Here is a 17689-nt window from a genome sequence, read left to right on the forward strand (position 1 = left end):
CCACTTCCAGCAACAGCTTTACTGGGATAGATTTCACCTCTAGGTTGTGACATTTAGGGATTTTATGACTTTGGTGGCTGGAATGAGAATGGCCCTCACAGGAATATATGTATATGAGTTCTCCCAGCCGGGGTTTCTCTGTCTCACAGCCCTAGCTGTCCCAAAACTCACTCTGTAGATCAGGGCAGCCTTAAACGCACGGATGAGACATGCCTACCTCTGCCTCCTGAGGGCTGGGATTAAAGGCTGAGCCACCATGGATTAGGCCCATATATGTGAACACCTGGTTCCCAGTAGGTGGAACTATGTGTGAAGGATTAGGAGGTAACCTTGTTGGAGGGAGTGTATCACTGGGAGTGGGCTTTGATGTTTCCAAAGACTCCTGCGATTTCCAGTGCTCACTGTGCCTCAAGCTCGTGAATCAAGACGTGAGCTCTCAGCTGTTCCTTCTAACCCTCTGAAACTATAAGCCGAATTAAACAGTTTCTTTTATACAGTACCCCAGTTGTGGTGCTTTATCACAACATTAGAGAAACAACTAAGACACTTATCTTGGTTATCGCAGACAATTCAAAAGATGATCTTAGTTACTGAATCGGAAATGTATAAAAAACTTGATTTATTCTGAAAGACTACTTAAAAGTGTTTCTCTCAGCAAAACACAAAACACGGTTTTAAACCAGCAATGTAACACTTAGACTTAAAGGACATAAGACAGGCCAACATGAACCCTTTCATTGCTGGGACCACAGTGCCTGTCTGGGTGTGATTGTAGTGCTCCTCGCCTTGTGTCTAGCTGGTTCAGATCTTCCTTGGGTGTCTGGGTATGCTCAGGAATTGCAGCCTTGACTTCACTCACAGAAAGCGGGAACCTTGATTGCTCTGTGCCTTCTCTTTTGAGGTAGACAGTCTCACCATAGAGAGTGCAGAATAGAGCTGTGGAGAAGAGAGGAACACTTTGTAGGCCTGTCCTGATCTCCATAAAAGACCTGCTCCCAAGGCTGGCTGGGAGCCAGGGAGGGCACAGAAGCCTGAGGCAGGGTCTCTCCCTGGTGTAATTTCAAGGAGACTGAGACAGAACAAAGCACAAGAAAGCAGGCCACTGGCTCTGCTGTAGAGAGAATATCTTCTGTATTATATGGATACATTGTCAATTAAAAAAAACCTATGGCCTATAGGAATGGGTAGAATAGAAAGCGGGACATCTGGCAGGCAGAAAGGATTCTGGGTTAGAGCTAGAGGTGGGTGAGTTCCCTGGGAAGATATAAGGAGGTCAGTCACATGGTATCTGAGCAGAGGTAACCAGCCATGTGGTAGAATGTAGATTAGTATAAATGGGTTGTTTTAAATTAGGAGCTAGTTGAGAAGAGCCTAGCTATATGGCCTAGGTATCTGTAAATATATTTCAAGTCTGAATCACTATTCTGGCAGCTTGGGGTCAGGAGGAAAAAGAGTATCCTACTACACTCTGTAGTGGATTCTAAAGATTGGAGATTAGTTGTTTTTTGTTTGTTTGTTTTGCCTATGAATTATAGCATATAACCAGATACACAGATGCACTGAGGGAACACAGCCCTGGGTGGCCTAGGGTAGAATTTGGAAGGCAGCTGCTGTGAGGTGCCAACTGGGTAGAAGTGCCAGGGGGCAGTCTGGAGACACATCCCTCCTCAGGAATGAATGTGGCATTCTATAGAAGGGAAACCAGCAGTCGCAGCAGTTGGAGTGTGGGCATATCAGGGAGGGCCACGAATACCAAGTGTTAGGCAGGAGACAGGACACAGCACTGGGCAGAGGAGAGGGACCTGGGAGGAACATGCCTATCCCTTCATGGAAGGAAGGAAAGAAAGAAGGAAGGGAGGGAGGAAAAGAGAAAGGGAGGGAGGGAGGAAAGAAGGAAGGGAGGAAGGAAGAAAGGGAGGGAAGGGAGGGAGAGATGGAGGGACAGGGTGGGGCTAGAATTCTAGAACCAGTGGGGAAGCAGGTCTGATAGAAAGAGACCATGAGGTTCATAGCTGCAGTAGCCTGTTAAGTTTGAGACCTGCACCCAGGGCATGGAAAGGGTGGTGCACTGGGGAGGGGGGGCGGGGGGGCGGGAGGGGAAGCGGCAGTTCAGACGGAATGTCCAGGATAAAGAGCTGCACATGCAGGAGGGAGGGCAGGTCCAGCAGCCGCACCTGCAAAGACCCACGAGGAAGGAAGAAGAGCTGGCTCAAAGCACAGCAGGACGTTGAGCCTCCACCTCCAAGGAGCATGGCCTCCCCTCCCTGCTATGGGTGGATCCTCCAGCACTTCTTCATCCTAGGATCTAGCCTCCTTGCATGGAGGAGGGGCCCACAGGTCAGAAACAGTCCCAGAGGGAGCTGCACACAGCAGAGAACTAGACAGAGGAGGAGGGAATGCCACAAATGATAGATGAGGAACAAACTGTGCTCTTAGCACAGGGGGGCAGCGTGGCTGAGGAGAGGGAGGGTGGGTTCAGGTCCTCAGAACAGTTCTCAGAGGCCACTGAGTCTTGCTGAGATCACATGATGGGCAGAGACCACCCACTCCAGAAGCTTGAAGCTCGGGTAGACCCAAGAGGCTCAGCAGGCAAGGTGGAAGGCGGAAAGCAGAAATATTTCAAGGGCCTGGCAGAGAAGCACTCAGCAGCTTCCGTCAGAGCCCATGTGGTTAAGAGATGCAGAGACAGTCAGAAGTAGAGGGACTCTGGAGAGGAAGAGACTGAGAGACAGGAGAGAAGGAGAAGAGCAGCTGGAAAGGGCTGCAGCAGCTATCAGTGGACGGATGTGCCCAGACCCTGTAGCCCAGCACAGGCGAGACAGGGTGGACTCTGAGAACAGGTAGGGAGAAGTGGAGTCAGGTGAAGATCCTGGGGAGCCCAGCACTCCAGTCCTCCTGAAGAAGAAGGATGTGAGGGAGAGGCCATGAACAGCTTCAACTCAGCCACACCACTGTGCCAGCCAGCAGAAGAAGATCCATGTCTGACGGGATTTTCCTGGAATGCTAAACCCCAGGCATGACACAGCCATAGACCTCAACCCTTGGCAGCTGCGATCAGTAACAGGCCTACTAACATACAGTGATGTGGGAGGGGTCACAAGGCCCTTTTCCTCCCCAAGATACACACGGAGCTAACAAATGCCGAGGAGACATTCCTTGGAGGGACAGCTGCCCAGGAAACTGCCATGCTCTGTTAGTCATCCCAGAACTAGTTCTGGACGGCACCATTTCCTGGGTCTGTTGCTGGTGCCATATGTGGGATGAATAGATGACATTAGTCCCCCAGACAAAGTTAACTCACGAGAAAGTAGACGTTTCCAGTACCTTCAGAAGTCCTGAGACTTGTAGACTGCACAGTCACTGCCCACATCCCACTCCATTCTCTGGAAGAAGTAGACCATGATGCTCTCCAGCAACAAGCCGCTCAGCACGGCCAACAGAGAGAGCCTGCGGTTGGTGTTCAGGGTCACTAGAAAACAAGGGCAGCAAATGTCCTAACAACTCCTGTGACATGACAGGGCCTGGGAGATGCATGGCGGGAGAAACGCTGCGTGACGCTCACCTGAGGAACCCCACCCCGCTCCTTGTCTACACTGAGCTAAAGTCCCTGCTTGAACACAAACAGCCCGCTCTTCTCAAGCAGAAAGGCCATGAAATAAAGAGAAAATAAAGCAGGCTGTGGTGGTCCTGCCTGTAATCCCTTGCAAGCTTCATACAGACGGACTGCCATGAGTTTAAGGGCAGCCTGGGCTACATAGGGAGACTGTCTCAAAACAACCACCACCATCCAACTGAAGGTTTAAAGAGACTAACAGAAAGGAATTTTCACTTGCAGCACCACAGTTCGGGAAGAGCCTGACAAGGTGGCCAGGCGGCAGGGCAGCAACTTCATCCACAACAACGCTTTCATTGTTGTGCCTGAAAGACTCATCTGGCAGGCAGAAACTGTCTTCCCATGGGAGGCAAGTACCTGGCATTTTCTCTTGGCCAGACAACTGCTCAGTCTCATAACTTTGGACAAGCCACTCACTCCTCACAACCCCTTAAAGCCATTGATAAAGCACAGGTAACAGAAGGCTGCTGCCTAGCCTCCAGGAAAGACACTGTGGGTGAATGTGCTTTAAGACTCACGGCACACAGGCTGAGCTGAATGATCCCAGTGTCTGCTGTGCAGGGCACTGCTGACATGCGCAGAGCCAGCATGACTCTGGGAGCATCCTGTTCGGAAGGCCCCACTCACCTCGGATCGCCTGGAAGTTGGACGTCAGGACGAAGACTTTAATGAGCCTGAGGCACAGCGGTGTGTAGTCGTGCTCCCATATGACGGCTGGGATCAGCAGGAGCTTCCCATAGCTGGACAGCAGCAGCGCCTTCAGCAGCAGGACAAGGTCGGGTGCTTTCTTTGCGGTCATGGGTTGCTCTACCCACAGGAAAGCAAAAATGCCAGTAAAAAAGGCAGCTTGTTCTATGGAGCAAATGAGAGAAACACAGATACCTCACTCAAATGTAACCCTGAAAAACAAGAATCCTAATTCCAAGATAGAACTCGGCCGATGTCACAAAAAAAACACCTTAACAATATCATTTTTTTACACATGTGCACACAAGCATGCACACACACAAAGTCATGCTGGCATGACTTAAGAAACATATTTCAATAGGTTTTACAGTTTCTTTTCTCCTTTTGGGTGGGGTGAGGGCTGGTGCCATGCTTCCATGCCGAGGTTGGTCTTAACCTTTGGGGCTTACTGCACCTCAGAGTTCCAGGATTACATCTGAGATTATCAATATCAGCCACCAATCCTGAGAAAGCTTTACTTTAAAGCCTGAAACTACATTTTAGCTCTTGCATTGGGCAATATGCTTGAGTATTTTTTTAATGTTTATTTTATTGTTAATTATTTGTGCCTGCCTGTGTGTGTGTATACACATGAGTACCACTGTGTGGAGGTCAGGAAGAGGGCATCCAATCCCTTGAAGCTGGATTTACAGTAGCTGTGAGTTACCCAGTGTGGGTGCTGGAACCAAATTTAGGTCTAGGTCAGCACATGCTCCTAATTGCTGAGCTATCTCTTCAGCCCACTTGAGTATTTTCTTAATATTACAGTCTTTAAGATGTACATGGTAATAAACTTACACTGTACATGTCAGGTTTTAGTTAAACAGACAATAAAAAAAACATTAAGTTTTTTAAAGCTGCAATAGAGTCTCAATGATAGCTTAATTATGGGCTGAATGTGTATCACATTACTGAAACAGTCATAAGCTCAAGAAAGCAAGTCACAAGCCATCCTTGATTCTAAGCTCTGAGGGTGAGAACATCAGTGTTTTGTTTTGTTTTTCTTTTCATTGATGTGTCTCCAGTGTCTACTACACAAACACCAAATAGTTCTTCAGTAAACCAGCAATGCTGGATGGTGAATGAGCAATCCCAGGCTAACCAAATGGACATGCTCATGCTGAAGGTATGTCTGTCTGTGTGCAACCCTTCGTTTAGCCACCCAGACAAATGCCTACTGAGCAGCCACAATAGGCCAAACATTCACTGGGCTTAACCTACGTGGGTGAGGGCAAATCAGCAGTAATAATAACCACAGCACTTGTATTCGTGAGATGGTGTGCACCTAAAGAAAGGTACAGCAGGGCAAGACAGAAAGGGTTGTCAGGGAGAAGGCAGAAGTGTTGTCAGGAGAAGTGTCACTAAGATGAGATTGAAACCAAGACCTCGGGGACACAAAGTCAGACATGGGGACACCATGGACAAGCACTGGAGCAAAGGGAAAAACCAGTCCAAAGGCCATCAGCTGGAGGCTCACTGAATGCGCCTGAAGCATGGCTGAGATAGGGCTAGAGCAGTAGCAGTAAGCGCCTTGAGATCCATGGGGAGGAGGGGCTTATCACAATGCAAAGCCCCTCTGTCACTGCACAGGAAGCAGGAAAGAGCTACTGCAGATCACATGGGCTCTCTGCTTCTCAGAAAGGGAACCTTGGGGAACAGTGCCAGGCCTGAGGCACAGGTTACTCTACCTTGTATAAAGTCCCAGCCAGACACGGAAGCAGGGTAGAGCTTTTCTGAAGGTGAAATGAGCAAGGCTTTCGGTAACTGAACAGAGGGCTCCAAAGAGAGGGAGGTTCGGGCAGGACATTAAGGCCTTTAGTTTTAGCAACCTGCAGTGGGAGGCTGAGGGCAGAGGCAGAGCAGGAGCAGGCTCAAAGATGGCAACTTTCTAGCTGTCCAGAAGGGCCGCTAAGAAGCAGGTGGAGAGCTTGACTACTGCCTGCTCTGAGCCTCCTCCCACGCTTTTGAGATCCAGGTCACCTTGCCAGAATGTCTCAGGCTGATTTTGACAAAGCTGCTGAGGAGGTGAAGTGCCTCAAAACTCAGTCACGTGATGAAGACATGCTATTCATCTCCAGCCACTTCAAACAAGACACCATGGGCAATAAAAATACAGAGCATTCTGGGCTGATGGACCTCAAAGGCAAAGCCAAGCGGGATTCCTGGAGTAAGCTACAGGAACTTCCAAGGAAAATGCCATGAAAGCCTTTGTGGAGAAAGTAGAAGAGTTAAAGAAGAAACACAGAGATAAAAGATCAGATTTGGTTGCCAGCCACGTGTGTGACCTGTGAGGACATAATGCCTTGTTTTTTTGTTTTTTGTTTTCCTAATGTAGATGATTTGGCTCTGATAAATTAGGGCCAGAACTAATCATTGCTCTTTCTCCCTATAGTTTTTACCTGAAATCAATTAAAAGTACATTTGTTATTCAAAAAAAGAGGAGGAGGAGGAAGAAGAGGAGGAGGTAGGTAGACACAGGGTCCAGAGGTCAGGAGAAAGGTCTAGGTCAGATGTGGATATCTGGAGCTCTGAGAAAATGGATGAATGAGACCCAAGGGAGGAGAGGGAAAATGGCGGCGAAGACAAGAGGGCACATGGTCCAGAATATGATGTGGAAGGCATCACACTTGAAGAACTCCTAAAACAGTGCTTTGTGACTAACTGAAGGGCTATTTTTATTTTTGAGATGGAGTCTCACTGTGTTGCCAAGACTAGACTCAAAGCTTCTGGATTCTAGCAATCCTTCTGCCTCAGCCTCCAGAGCAGCTGGGAGTACAGATGTGTGCCATAGCCTGGCTTAAGTCAAAGGCTTCTGAGGCAGAAAGGATGGAAACTGGAAATCAAGCTGTCACAGAAACTAATCCAATGCAACTATGGAGAGGAAGCCATGGATTTTAATTTCACTGGAAGGTGCTTCCAAACACAGGGAAGTATGGGAAGTCCTTGTTCGTAGCCCCACAGCAGCAAGCTTCCTGTAGACATCCTCACGATGCAGCCAGCCTAACGCTCTGGGGAATGCCAGGCAGGTATCAGGAATGCCTTTCAAATGACAGGACTGATGCAATCTTCAAGGCGGACAGTAAGAACTTAAAAATGTTTAAAGCATTTTACAAAATGTTCATGTATTAAGGCAAAGCAAGCAGGCGACTCACCAGGCAGTTAGTGGCTGAGCTGAAATATGGTCTCCAGTCCGGTATTACCAGCTGCCTCACTGTGTGTCTTGGCTTTAACCAGAATTGTGAGGTGCTAGTTAGCAAAACACAGCATCAGCTTACCGAAAGACGCAACCACGAACATCCTGTAGAAGTCCCACTCCTTGGCGTACCGGATCAAGTCATCAGGGGCTATGCTCTGGCTGGAGTCCTGCAGCTGCCACCACCTCAGGTATGCTTCACAAAGCAAACAAAACATGCAGAGTTTCCCATGGATCTGACAGCCAAACACAGTGTCACCAGGTCAGGGAAAGAAGCAGGCAGCTCACTGCTCGCCAACAGGCACACCGCAGCATACACACGTGTAGGGTTTACTCTGGTCTTTGAGGTAGGGTTTGGCTTTGTGGCCAAGGCCTCCGGCCTCAGCCTTCCGAGTCCTCGGACTACAAATGTGCAGCACGTTCCACTTGGAAGTGGCACTGAGAACGCCCCGTGCAGATCCTCCGAGGTTTTTAACTGGCTAGTTACATTCTTATGTCACTAACAAGTTCTTAACTAGCAGTGTCTACTGGAGCTCCACGTGGGAATTACAAGCTTGAACCATCCAAGGACCCAGTCTGGAGTCAGATTTTTAGGAGCAAAAGCTGGGTAGGTGTATTTTGCAGCAATTCCTGGCTAGACCCTAGTGTGCATCCCCAGCCAGGAATCATTGCTTTTAACAGTTCACCTTTATCATATTTTTAATGCCTATCCCCACACATAGCCAAATACATTGATGTGACTTACACAGGGGGGAACAGTCAGAAGAGAATCAATTTAACCTTAAGGGATCTTGTTTTCTGTTTTTGGTTTTCTCAAGACAGGGTTTCTCTGTGTTGCCCTGGCTATTTTGGAACTCACTGTAGACCAGGCTGGCCTTGGATTCAAAGAGCCACCTACCTCTGCCTTTGGTGTTGGAATTAAAGGTATGTACCACCACATCCAGCTAACCTAAAGATTATAGTACACTACATTAACTATTAGTCTGCACAGCAATTAAAAAAAAAAAGCTTCTAGGCTGAATGAGTATTAGGTCAATGAAAGAGAAAAAGCTATACAGTGAAAATAAGTTGAAAGCTCTTAAGATGCTAATTTTTTAAATCAATTTTACCATTTTCCCCAATCCTGCAACCTGAGCTGTCCATATTAGTGCACAGCAGGTATGTATGCTTGTTATGTCTGTGAACCTGACCCAACCTAACAGACTCAGGTTCTGAGGCTCCTCAGCTGGCACACAGTCCTCTGGTGGCACTCTGGAAACTTCAGGGGAGGGACGGTAAAAAACTCCCACAATGCCATTCACAAAGACGCTAACTGAGCTAGTCTGGGGAGGTCTCCCACACCCCAGGACATCTTCAGTGTGCAAGCAAGCTTGAAAATTGACTCTCCTCACTCCAGGCCTTGATTATTTGAGGAGCAGAGCACTGCACTGTCCGCTTCTGCCCAAATTTAGGAGTGCTGCATTAATGTTTGCTTCCTAAATCCAGGTATAACTGTCTCCTATTGAGTGCTAGATTTTGACTGTCAAATTGATTAATTTAAAAATACCCAGGGTGACATTCCATTGGTAGTTTGGGGAAAGAGACCTTCCACTTTAGACCAGGGCCAAGTTTGTCTATAATTTCTGGAGGTCCCTGGCGCTGGTGACCGCTGCTGTGACTTAGTTAAAGCCTCAGTTAGTCACATCTTACACTACGCCAAGGTGGAGCTGGTTCACCCAACTCCACAGCTACTCAAAAGATTCAAAGGGTGAAAAAGTAATTCCAAGTCCTAAAGCTGGTAGCTTCAAACAGCTTTCAGTTAAGGAAGCTCTGCTGAATGGTTTGGCGGCCACGGAGGTGTGAATGTGGTTTTATATTGGAGAGATCACAGGCAATCTTGGCATCCCTGGCCATAATGTTTGAAGCCCAATCTTTGATATCTGATTGTATTTGAGTTCTTATTTTAATGTTCTTAGATCAGCCGTAATGAGACTGCGAATCTGAATAAAATACTGTTGGAAAAACAAAACAAAATAAACTACCTCTGTGTCAGGGTGTTTGCAGGAAAAAAAAAAAAACAAAACAAAACAAAATAAACTACCTCTGTGTTAGGGTGTTTGCAAACAGGACTAACAACCTAAGAGGGAAGACTGGCTGTGGACAGCAGTACACCACAGGCTGGGTCCCTGACCAGGTAAGAGGGAGGAACAGACACCAGCTAAACCCTGGCATGGCCCCTTACCTGCCTCACCCTCATTGACATGCTGTGCCCCATCACATGAACTCACTGTGAGCCAACCTGAAGCTGCTTCCTCCTAGGTATTAGGTCACAGCAATGAGCTAAGAAAATATACACCTACCCAGAGATACTTAAGTTTTCTTCTGCACAAACTCAGCATTTTAAGAGGTAATCCATTACAGGCAATCCAGACTATAGCTGTCTGCTTCTTGCTGTGACCACATCCTCCCCTGAACACAGTCACTAAGCACTGATACTCTTTTAAATTTGTATCAGCCACTTCTGGAATGCTTCCAGACATGATGAGAGGGGGAAATCCCACAGTTAGAACTGTTACATATTCTTTAATTCTGTTTGAAACTGTTATTATTCCTTTTAAACACAAAAGCATTAAGTAACATTAAAAAATTTTTTTAAACCAAGGTTGAAAAGAGGACTTGGCAGTTAAGAGGATATATTGTTTTTGCAGAGGAGGAGAATTATGTTCCCAAAAGCTATGACTGGAGGCACACAACTGCTTGTAAGTCCATCTCCAGCTTCCACAGCACTTGCAATCAAGTGCACATATATCCTCCTTCAACATACACATAAATTCAAGAAATTAAAATGCCACAACTTACATTTATTTTAGTGTTGAAAAGAATATGCCTATAGGCCTGAGCTTTGCATAAAATGGCATTAATCAAGATAATAACAGGATCATACTCAATATATTTGTCTACTGGTTTCTGGCAGGATTTCTGAAAAAAAAATAAATAAAAATAAAATTAGAGCAAACAAATTAATACATTCTGAAAAAAATTAAAAACTGGAGGCTGTTTTGGACTTTCCCAGCAACAAGGTGTACCAGCATCTATTGAAAATCCGCAGATTTAAGAAGCTCACCCGTGTAGGAAATGCCCTCTAAGTACAGACTAAGTACAGACTTCGAACTAGAAACACGAATTATTTTAAATTTATATCAAGAATCTAAAAGGAAAGCCAAACGTGCTAACACATAACTAACCCCAGCATTTGAGACACAGAGGTGAGAGGACCCTGAGTTTAAAGTCAGCAAGTGCTGAGCAGGGAGATCCTGCCTCAAAAAAACAAAACAGAAAGAACTCAGATTTAGATACCCACTCCAGGCACAAAAGTATTTTAGAAGCTCCTACTTTCAACTCCACTTTGGTTTGCATGATTTCTTAAAGCGAATCTCTGATGCACTCTGGCTGCCAGGCTGTGGCAGAGCCTGTGGCTCAGGACCTGGAGGAAGGTGTTCAATGGGGTTCCTACCTCCTAGCTTCTGGTGGACACAGTCAGCGTAATCAGCAACCCCGAGCCTGGGCTTTTCTCCAGCGAGATCAAGAACCTGGAGAGAAAATGTCTCTCTCTGCTACCACAGACACAGTGGACAGTGCTATGCTGTGTGCATCTATGTCACCCAACACTAGACTCCCTCAGCTTCCACAGTGGCCTACCCTCATGCTCCTATCTGTGAGGAGAAGTTAGAATGGGCTATTTAATCACATCCAATCATAGGTTGCTAGGCAACCATTGGACATAGAAACAGTATTAGTTTCAAAGTTGCACCAATGCTACCATTCATTGCAAAGATTGAGTGGCTGCAATTCTGAAAGACTGACAGGATAAAACAGAAACAGAAATAACAGGCACATATACATACCAGGATCACCTTTCAGTTACATCAAAACCTAGAAAAAAGGTCAAGTGTTTTGGAGAACTGCAACCTCATACTTAAACATAACAAAACAGATTCACTTTCACCTGGGAAGAGATTCTTCACTTCATGGATACCATTGTAAGACACACCATGCTTTTCCAGTTCCCAGGTGAACCAGCAGTTGTGTTATTCCTGGAATGCCAATCTAGCTGTCAAAATGGACTTACAGAGGTTCACATTTTCTGTTACCTAATCAAAAAGTGAGTTAACGAGTAGCCACATTCAGAAATCAAGCTCAGGACGATGGCTCCTTCCCAGAGTTCCCTTTCTTCACCACTCCAGGGCTCATCTCCTCCCCTCATGCATGAGGTTCAAGCCAGGAGATGTAACATTAGTGTTCAAAGAAACCATTAAGTTGGTAAGTCCCTCTCTCCGTCTTTTGAAAGCTATCTAAACCCCACTTCACGTAGCACCCCAAATGTAAGATTAGGAGATAGACAACTTTTGGAAGCAGGAGGGGAAAGACCAGTATCAGGAAACACAGCCCCTATCCCTTCTGTACCGTTTGTACAGATGGCTGTGCAGTGGGTGTTCTAAGGTAACAAGAGCACCCCTTCCTCAGAGCCACTGCTCTCTACCCTCAGGGACCTGACAGGTTAGAAAGGTGAGAAAGCATGCCGCCCTGCCTTCTGACGACTGTCACATGAGGAGATGCTAATGACCTGCTAGGATCAGGTGGCATGCTGTGTGCAGTCCATCACTTGTAGCACCTGACACACAGGAAGTTGACTTATGTCAGCTGACTATCTCCATCAGCAGGACCTGCTTTCTCTTCCATCAGCACCCCTCTCCACTGTATCCTCCTGCCTCCACTTTGAACACAAGGAGGAAACACGCCTGCACACACACACACACACACACACACACTGGCAGCAGATCAACTAACTGGAAGTTTACTACTTTTAGTAAAAAAGAGAGAGAGAGGAAGGAGGAGAGAGAGAGAGAGAGAGAGAGAGGCAGGATCTCTAAGCCTCAAAATCAATGGAAAGTGGACTGGAGAAATAAATGGCTCTGTGGTTCGGAACACCTGAGGTTTCTGCAGGGCACTTGGGTTTAGCTTTCACACAGGCTCGTGGTTTTGAACCTCTGGTCCTCTTGCCTCCACCTCCCAACTGCAGGGATTACAGGTGTGTACTACCATGCCTCAACATGGTGAGGGATGTCAGGCAAGCACCTTAGCAACCGAGGAACATTCCTGGCCTTAGTAAATGTTTTCTATTTTGGTTAAATTGCTGCATCATTTATTATTTAATTGACAAGTACCCTGAGAAGGCAGTTTTCTTCTAAGAAATCTCTACAGCGCCGGATCTCAATCATTGCTTCCATCTCCTCAGGCTCAACACGAGAATGACAGGCTTCCTGCTACAATGACTATTTCCTAAGTGAATCACATCTCTTCCCATCACTCATTTATTCGTTTGAGGCAGGGTCTCTCCCTCTCTATTTAGGTAACCAAGGCTGGCATCCAATTCGTGATCTTCCTGCTGGCATGCGAGTAAAGCGCTGGAGTCACAGCAATGCGCCAGCACTCCTGGGTGTCATAAGTCTTAGGACACCAGTGGCCTGCCTCTCGCTTTCTCTTTCTCACCATCAAAATGACCACTCCTCCCCTACGTGCTCAAGGACTCGCGCCCCCGACGACAAAGCGTTCGGGTCCGCCTTCTTAGCCGCGCCCCGGCCCGCCCCGCCCCCGGCGCGCTCACACAGATGGTTATCTTGAGCACGCCGTGGCTGTAGTCCCGGTACAGCTCCCGGGCCTCCCGGTTGCACTCGATACAACGGTACAGACAAGGGGAGGAGGCCGCCGCCGCCGCGCCCTCGGTGCCCTTCCCGGACCGCGAACTCCTGCGGCCGCCCGTCCCCATGGCCACTCTAGGCTCCTACTTCCGGTCCCTGGCGGAAGTCGCTTGAATAGACCTAGAAAGGCTCACCAAGGGCCTCACTGGGACTTGTAGTCCGCATGCCGGACACGCACGTGAGGCTAACGGGCCGCGGACTACGACTCCCGGCGGGTACTGCGGCCGCGCTCCGCGCCCACCTGCCCGCGTTGGGCCGAGCACGGCCGCGCCTGCGCCGTGCGGGAAGATGGCACCTGCCGGCCGCGGCTGCGGCTGCGGCTGCTGGGGCTGCTTGGGCGCTGGGGTGGTGCGGCTACTGCAGCTGCTGCTGCTCCTGGGGGCGCTGGCCTGCGCGCGGGCCACAGAGCACTACTCTCCGCTGTCCTTGCTGAAGCAGGAGCTTCAGCACCGGCAGCAGCAGGAGGCCCCGGCGGGCGGCGGCTGCCCGCAGTCGGGGGACTGGGCGGACCAGTACCCGGAGTGCGGTGAGTGGGCCAAGCCGCCCTCTCCCTGCGGCCGCCCCTGCCCAGCGTGGAGGCGCCTGGGAGGTGGGGAGAGCGGGCATGGGCTTAGGCGGGCGGCGGGGACTGGGACCCGCCCCGAGGGTGTCTGCTGGCGTGCGCGGGTCAGGAATTCTGACTTCCTTTCTGCCTGCCCGGAATGGAGTCTTGGGCTCAGTCCCCACCCCAAGAATCCTATCCTGAGAGATGCAAGCCATTGGATCTACGGGGTGACATCAGCACTGGCCCGTGCCCCTCAGATGTACCCCTAAGGGTGGAGATCCTCAAGTCTGAATCCTGCGTGCGTTCCAGCGGCTCAGGCTCATTCATTGAAGGCAGACGTTGTAGGCCTGTAGAATAAGTCGTGGAAGACGAACTCTGGGCAGAATACACATACTCTTTTTCCGTTTCGAGTTGCAGAATGGACATTTTTTTTTTTAAAAACCCATCAGTACCCTCTCCGCCGTGCCTTCCCCTCACCCTATGACTTGCCTTGGGAAAGTTCTGGGTCTTCCATACCTACCAGCAGTTGGCTGGTGCCTTTTTAGACATCCCACTGGTGTTCAGCCCAGCCGCTACCTAATTTCTTAGCTGAGATGAAGTCCCAAATTAGCCCAATCTGATTTCCTTTGCGCACCGTCTGGCTTCTTGGAGAAAGTGTCAGTCAGCGAGAGTGACTTTTGTGACTTATTTTGTGCTCAGCCTTGGCTACCCACTGTGGCTGATGCGGCCAGCATTCCTTTACTGAAACGAACGGTCACTGTTAATGTCACCTGATTCTGTGAACTTGTCTGTAAATTGCAGACTCTGTTTCCTTGAGTGTGAAGTTTTGTTTTCCTCATTTGGCCTTGTTTGGTGGCTTAATTTACCATAAAAACAGTAGCCACCGTCTTGGATGGCAGCTCCTTATTCAGAAGGGAAAACTAAGGCACAATGAAAAGGCTAGCCCCAAAGGTCTCAGCTGTAGAAGGAAGAACAAAGTACAGGCAGCGGGTGCCTTTGTTTTTGTTTTTGGGAAAGGGTCTTTCTTAGCCCAGGCTGGCTTCGAACTTACGTTTACCATGATCCTTCTGCTAAGCTCCCAAGTGCTGGGATTACAAGTGTGACCTACCATGCTCAATTTTGCAAACAGGTTTTTGTCTTAACCTCCCAAGGGCTGTTGGTAGGAAATGCCTCTCTTCTGTTTCTCCCAACCCTAGACTATCGTATGGATATTGGACTCTGTGAAGCTTTGGTCGGGCCCCTGTCCTAGACTGTGGGGACAAATTCAGGATAGGCAAGTAAGCGCGTCATAGTTTGAGGGGCAGCTGACGGTCTGTACCTAGAGTCCGAATACCAGCAACACAGTGGTCTAAGCTTGGTGTCCAGAACCTATGAGGGTCTCCCCCATCATACAGGCCTGACCTCAGCATGAGGGCACCTTTGATCTTACCACGATCACTTATGTGCCCGCCTTCATGGAGCCGGACTGTGGACTTGGAGCAAAGAGCAGCATAACTGTCTCAGTTATCTCAGTTGCTCAAGAGATGCCTGCTTGGGTTGCAGTCTGCAATTGGTGGATGAGCCCCGCTCACACTTACTCTCTACTGCCCCCAGTGCGGGGAGGTGCAAATGGCTTCAGTGAGAGCCCAAGGGGCTGGAGGTGTCCAGGGAACAGCCTGAACCCTCAAACCTACAAGCACGCCATGTTCCCCAGCCCATAGTGATGTTTGTCCTCCAGTATGTTTCTTACTGAAAATAATTTATAATGTTTATGACCATATTTCTCCATGAGAAGATAATATTAAAAGGAAAGATTTGCTTACAATTACGTCTTTGTGGGGGATGTTAGGTGTGGGTGGTTGTTCACAGAGGTCAGAAGAGGGCATTAGCTCCCTGAAGCTGGAGTTACAGGTGTTGTGAGTGCTCGGGACCAAACTTGGGTCTTAGCCACTGAGCCAGTCTCCAGCCCTGAGAAAATAATGTTACTCTTTCAAAAGAGAAGAAAACATCTGGTGTATTACTTGTTTTTGCTTTCGGTTTCTTTTTCTGCTCTGTTTTGTTTGAGGCTGGCTAATGATAATTGAGCTAGCCTGGCCTAGAATTCAGTATGTAGTTTAGACTATCCTTGAATTTGTGACAGTCACCTGCCTCAGTCTGCTGAGTGCTGAGAAGAAAAGAATGAGCCGTCAAACCTGAAACATTTATTTTCAAAATAAACTCAAATTTTGTCTTATTCCTGTGGCCTTATTTTTAATTTATGCTTGTGGGAGGAACATGGAACAAGGGCTTTTCCCATTTCTCTTCCCTGTTCCTGTTACACCGTATAAAACACTCTGTGCCTCTGTTGATGCTGGACTTGTGATTATTACCATTTTTCCCAGGGGCAAACTGAGGCCAAAAGAAGCTAAGCAAGGTTACTCTGCAGGGTCATCCTGCAAGAGCCCAGATTTGGAATTAATTTGATTTTGGTGTTATAGTCTCAGTTTTTTGCATATTAGCATAATCTCTATAAGCATTAATAATAAGTCCCACACCTTAAACTTGTTGCAAGTTGTATTTGTTTGTGTTTGTTTTTTTCAAGACAAGGTTTCTCCGTGTAGCCCTTGCTCTCCTGAAATTCTCTCTTGTAGACGAGGCTGGCCTCACTCAGAGATCTGCCTGTCTCTGCTTCGCGAGTGCTGAGATTAAAGGCTTGTGTCACCACTGCCTGGCTTGAAACTTGTATTTTTTTATTAGTTAATTGGTTTATGTATGTATGTATGTATGAATGCTCAGTCTGCATGTACATCTGTATGTCAGAAAATGGCATAAGATCCCTTTTTATAGATGGCCGTGAGCCACTATGTGGTTGCTGGGAATTGAACTTAGTACCTCTGGAAGAGCAGCCAGTGCTCTTAACTGCTGAGCCACCTCACCAACTCCCAAACTTGTATTTTTAAATAGCACCTAGGATTCCATATGTTTCACTGGTCCTAGTATTTTGCACTATATAGTCACAAAAAAGCTGTCCGTCCCGACATTACTGGAATGTGCTGGACCTTAGTAACCTGACTGTGGCCCTGTGAGGAGCCAGTTTGGTGCACAGAGAGTAGAGATACTGACTAGTGGGTGGAGCTGAGCCGTTGGAGGGACTGGAGTCCCGAGGAGGTTCTGTCGTGCAGGGCAGCGGGGAAGACCCGCTGTGCTGGCAGTGGAGTGCCAAGGAGAGTGGCCCTGAGTAGGTGCTGGGTTCATGTCTCTCTGGTGGCTCATTTTATGGATCTAGTAGATTAAGGACTGTACCAGGTGGAACTTGCCCACTGACTAGAGAATTTAGGTTTTCTGCCCTTCCTACAAACCTATACTGTGTGTCATTCAGAGGGAACACTGACTGGTGCTGTCGACATCTGAGTTCTTCACAGATGTCCGAAGCCACACCTCAGCAATCCTGACACACATTTCTAGAAATTCCCTTTCTAACACCTTTGGTGTCTCTTTCTTTGAAGTAACAGGAATGATGGGCTAAGGTGCAGCATTTTTTTCTTTTGAGATAACACATCGTGTGTCCCAGGCTGGTCTCCTGGTCTCTACACAGTAGAGTATGGCTTTGAGCTCCTGATTCTTCTGCCTCTACTTCCTGAAATTTGAGGGTTACAGGTATATGCTACCACACTTGGACTTTTTTTTTCGCTGCTGGGGCTTTCTGCTTGCTAGACAAGCACTTTGCCAGGTGGGCCGCATTTCAGCTCTTCTGTGGGGTTTTTAAGTGACAGACCTGGTCACTCCTAGGTGACAGTCCTGACCGTGGCGTCTCCATGGTAGTTTTCAGTGAGGTGCCGCCATCTGGTTGGTGACTTTAGCACAGCCCGTGTTGAATGCTACACTCCGTTTGAGTGATGACTTGGAGCCTAGGCATG

At 48.0% G+C, this 17689-nt stretch overlaps 2 protein-coding genes and 2 pseudogenes across 13 annotated transcripts in view; 3 read left to right on the forward strand and 1 right to left on the reverse strand.

Moving 5' to 3' along the window:
• Arv1 (ARV1 homolog, fatty acid homeostasis modulator) overlaps positions 1-13360 on the reverse strand; it is a 28349-nt gene extending 14989 nt beyond the window's left edge. The window contains exons 1-6 of one of the 2 annotated variants that reach the window (XM_021648519.2): positions 13177-13360; positions 10371-10490; positions 7615-7768; positions 4241-4465; positions 3325-3469; positions 603-936 (exon numbers count right to left, since the gene is read on the reverse strand). In XM_021648519.2, the coding sequence (XP_021504194.2) occupies positions 3327-3469; positions 4241-4465; positions 7615-7768; positions 10371-10490; positions 13177-13338 (804 nt within the window). In that variant the 5' untranslated portion in view covers positions 13339-13360 and the 3' untranslated portion in view covers positions 603-936; positions 3325-3326. Of the gene's footprint in view, positions 1-602; positions 937-3324; positions 3470-4240; positions 4466-7614; positions 7769-10370; positions 10491-13176 lie in introns of those variants that run through there. The other variant, XM_060391801.1, reaches the window with a different exon arrangement.
• On the forward strand, positions 6329-6630 carry LOC110555493 (acyl-CoA-binding protein-like; annotated as a pseudogene).
• Positions 8823-9434, forward strand: LOC110555499 (ATP synthase subunit g, mitochondrial-like; annotated as a pseudogene).
• A 165-nt stretch (positions 13361-13525) lies between the features above and the next one.
• Positions 13526-17689, forward strand: part of Ttc13 (tetratricopeptide repeat domain 13) — a 53266-nt gene continuing 49102 nt past the window's right edge. For all 11 annotated transcript variants that reach the window (XM_021648530.2, XM_021648536.2, XM_021648544.2 and 8 more), the window contains exon 1: positions 13526-13796. In XM_021648530.2, the coding sequence (XP_021504205.1) occupies positions 13559-13796 (238 nt within the window). In that variant the 5' untranslated portion in view covers positions 13526-13558. The remainder of the gene's footprint in view (positions 13797-17689) is intronic.

The sequence above is a fragment of the Meriones unguiculatus genome, chromosome 10 (assembly GCF_030254825.1).
Source record: "Meriones unguiculatus strain TT.TT164.6M chromosome 10, Bangor_MerUng_6.1, whole genome shotgun sequence".
In the NCBI taxonomy this organism is placed as follows: Eukaryota; Metazoa; Chordata; class Mammalia; order Rodentia; family Muridae; genus Meriones; species Meriones unguiculatus.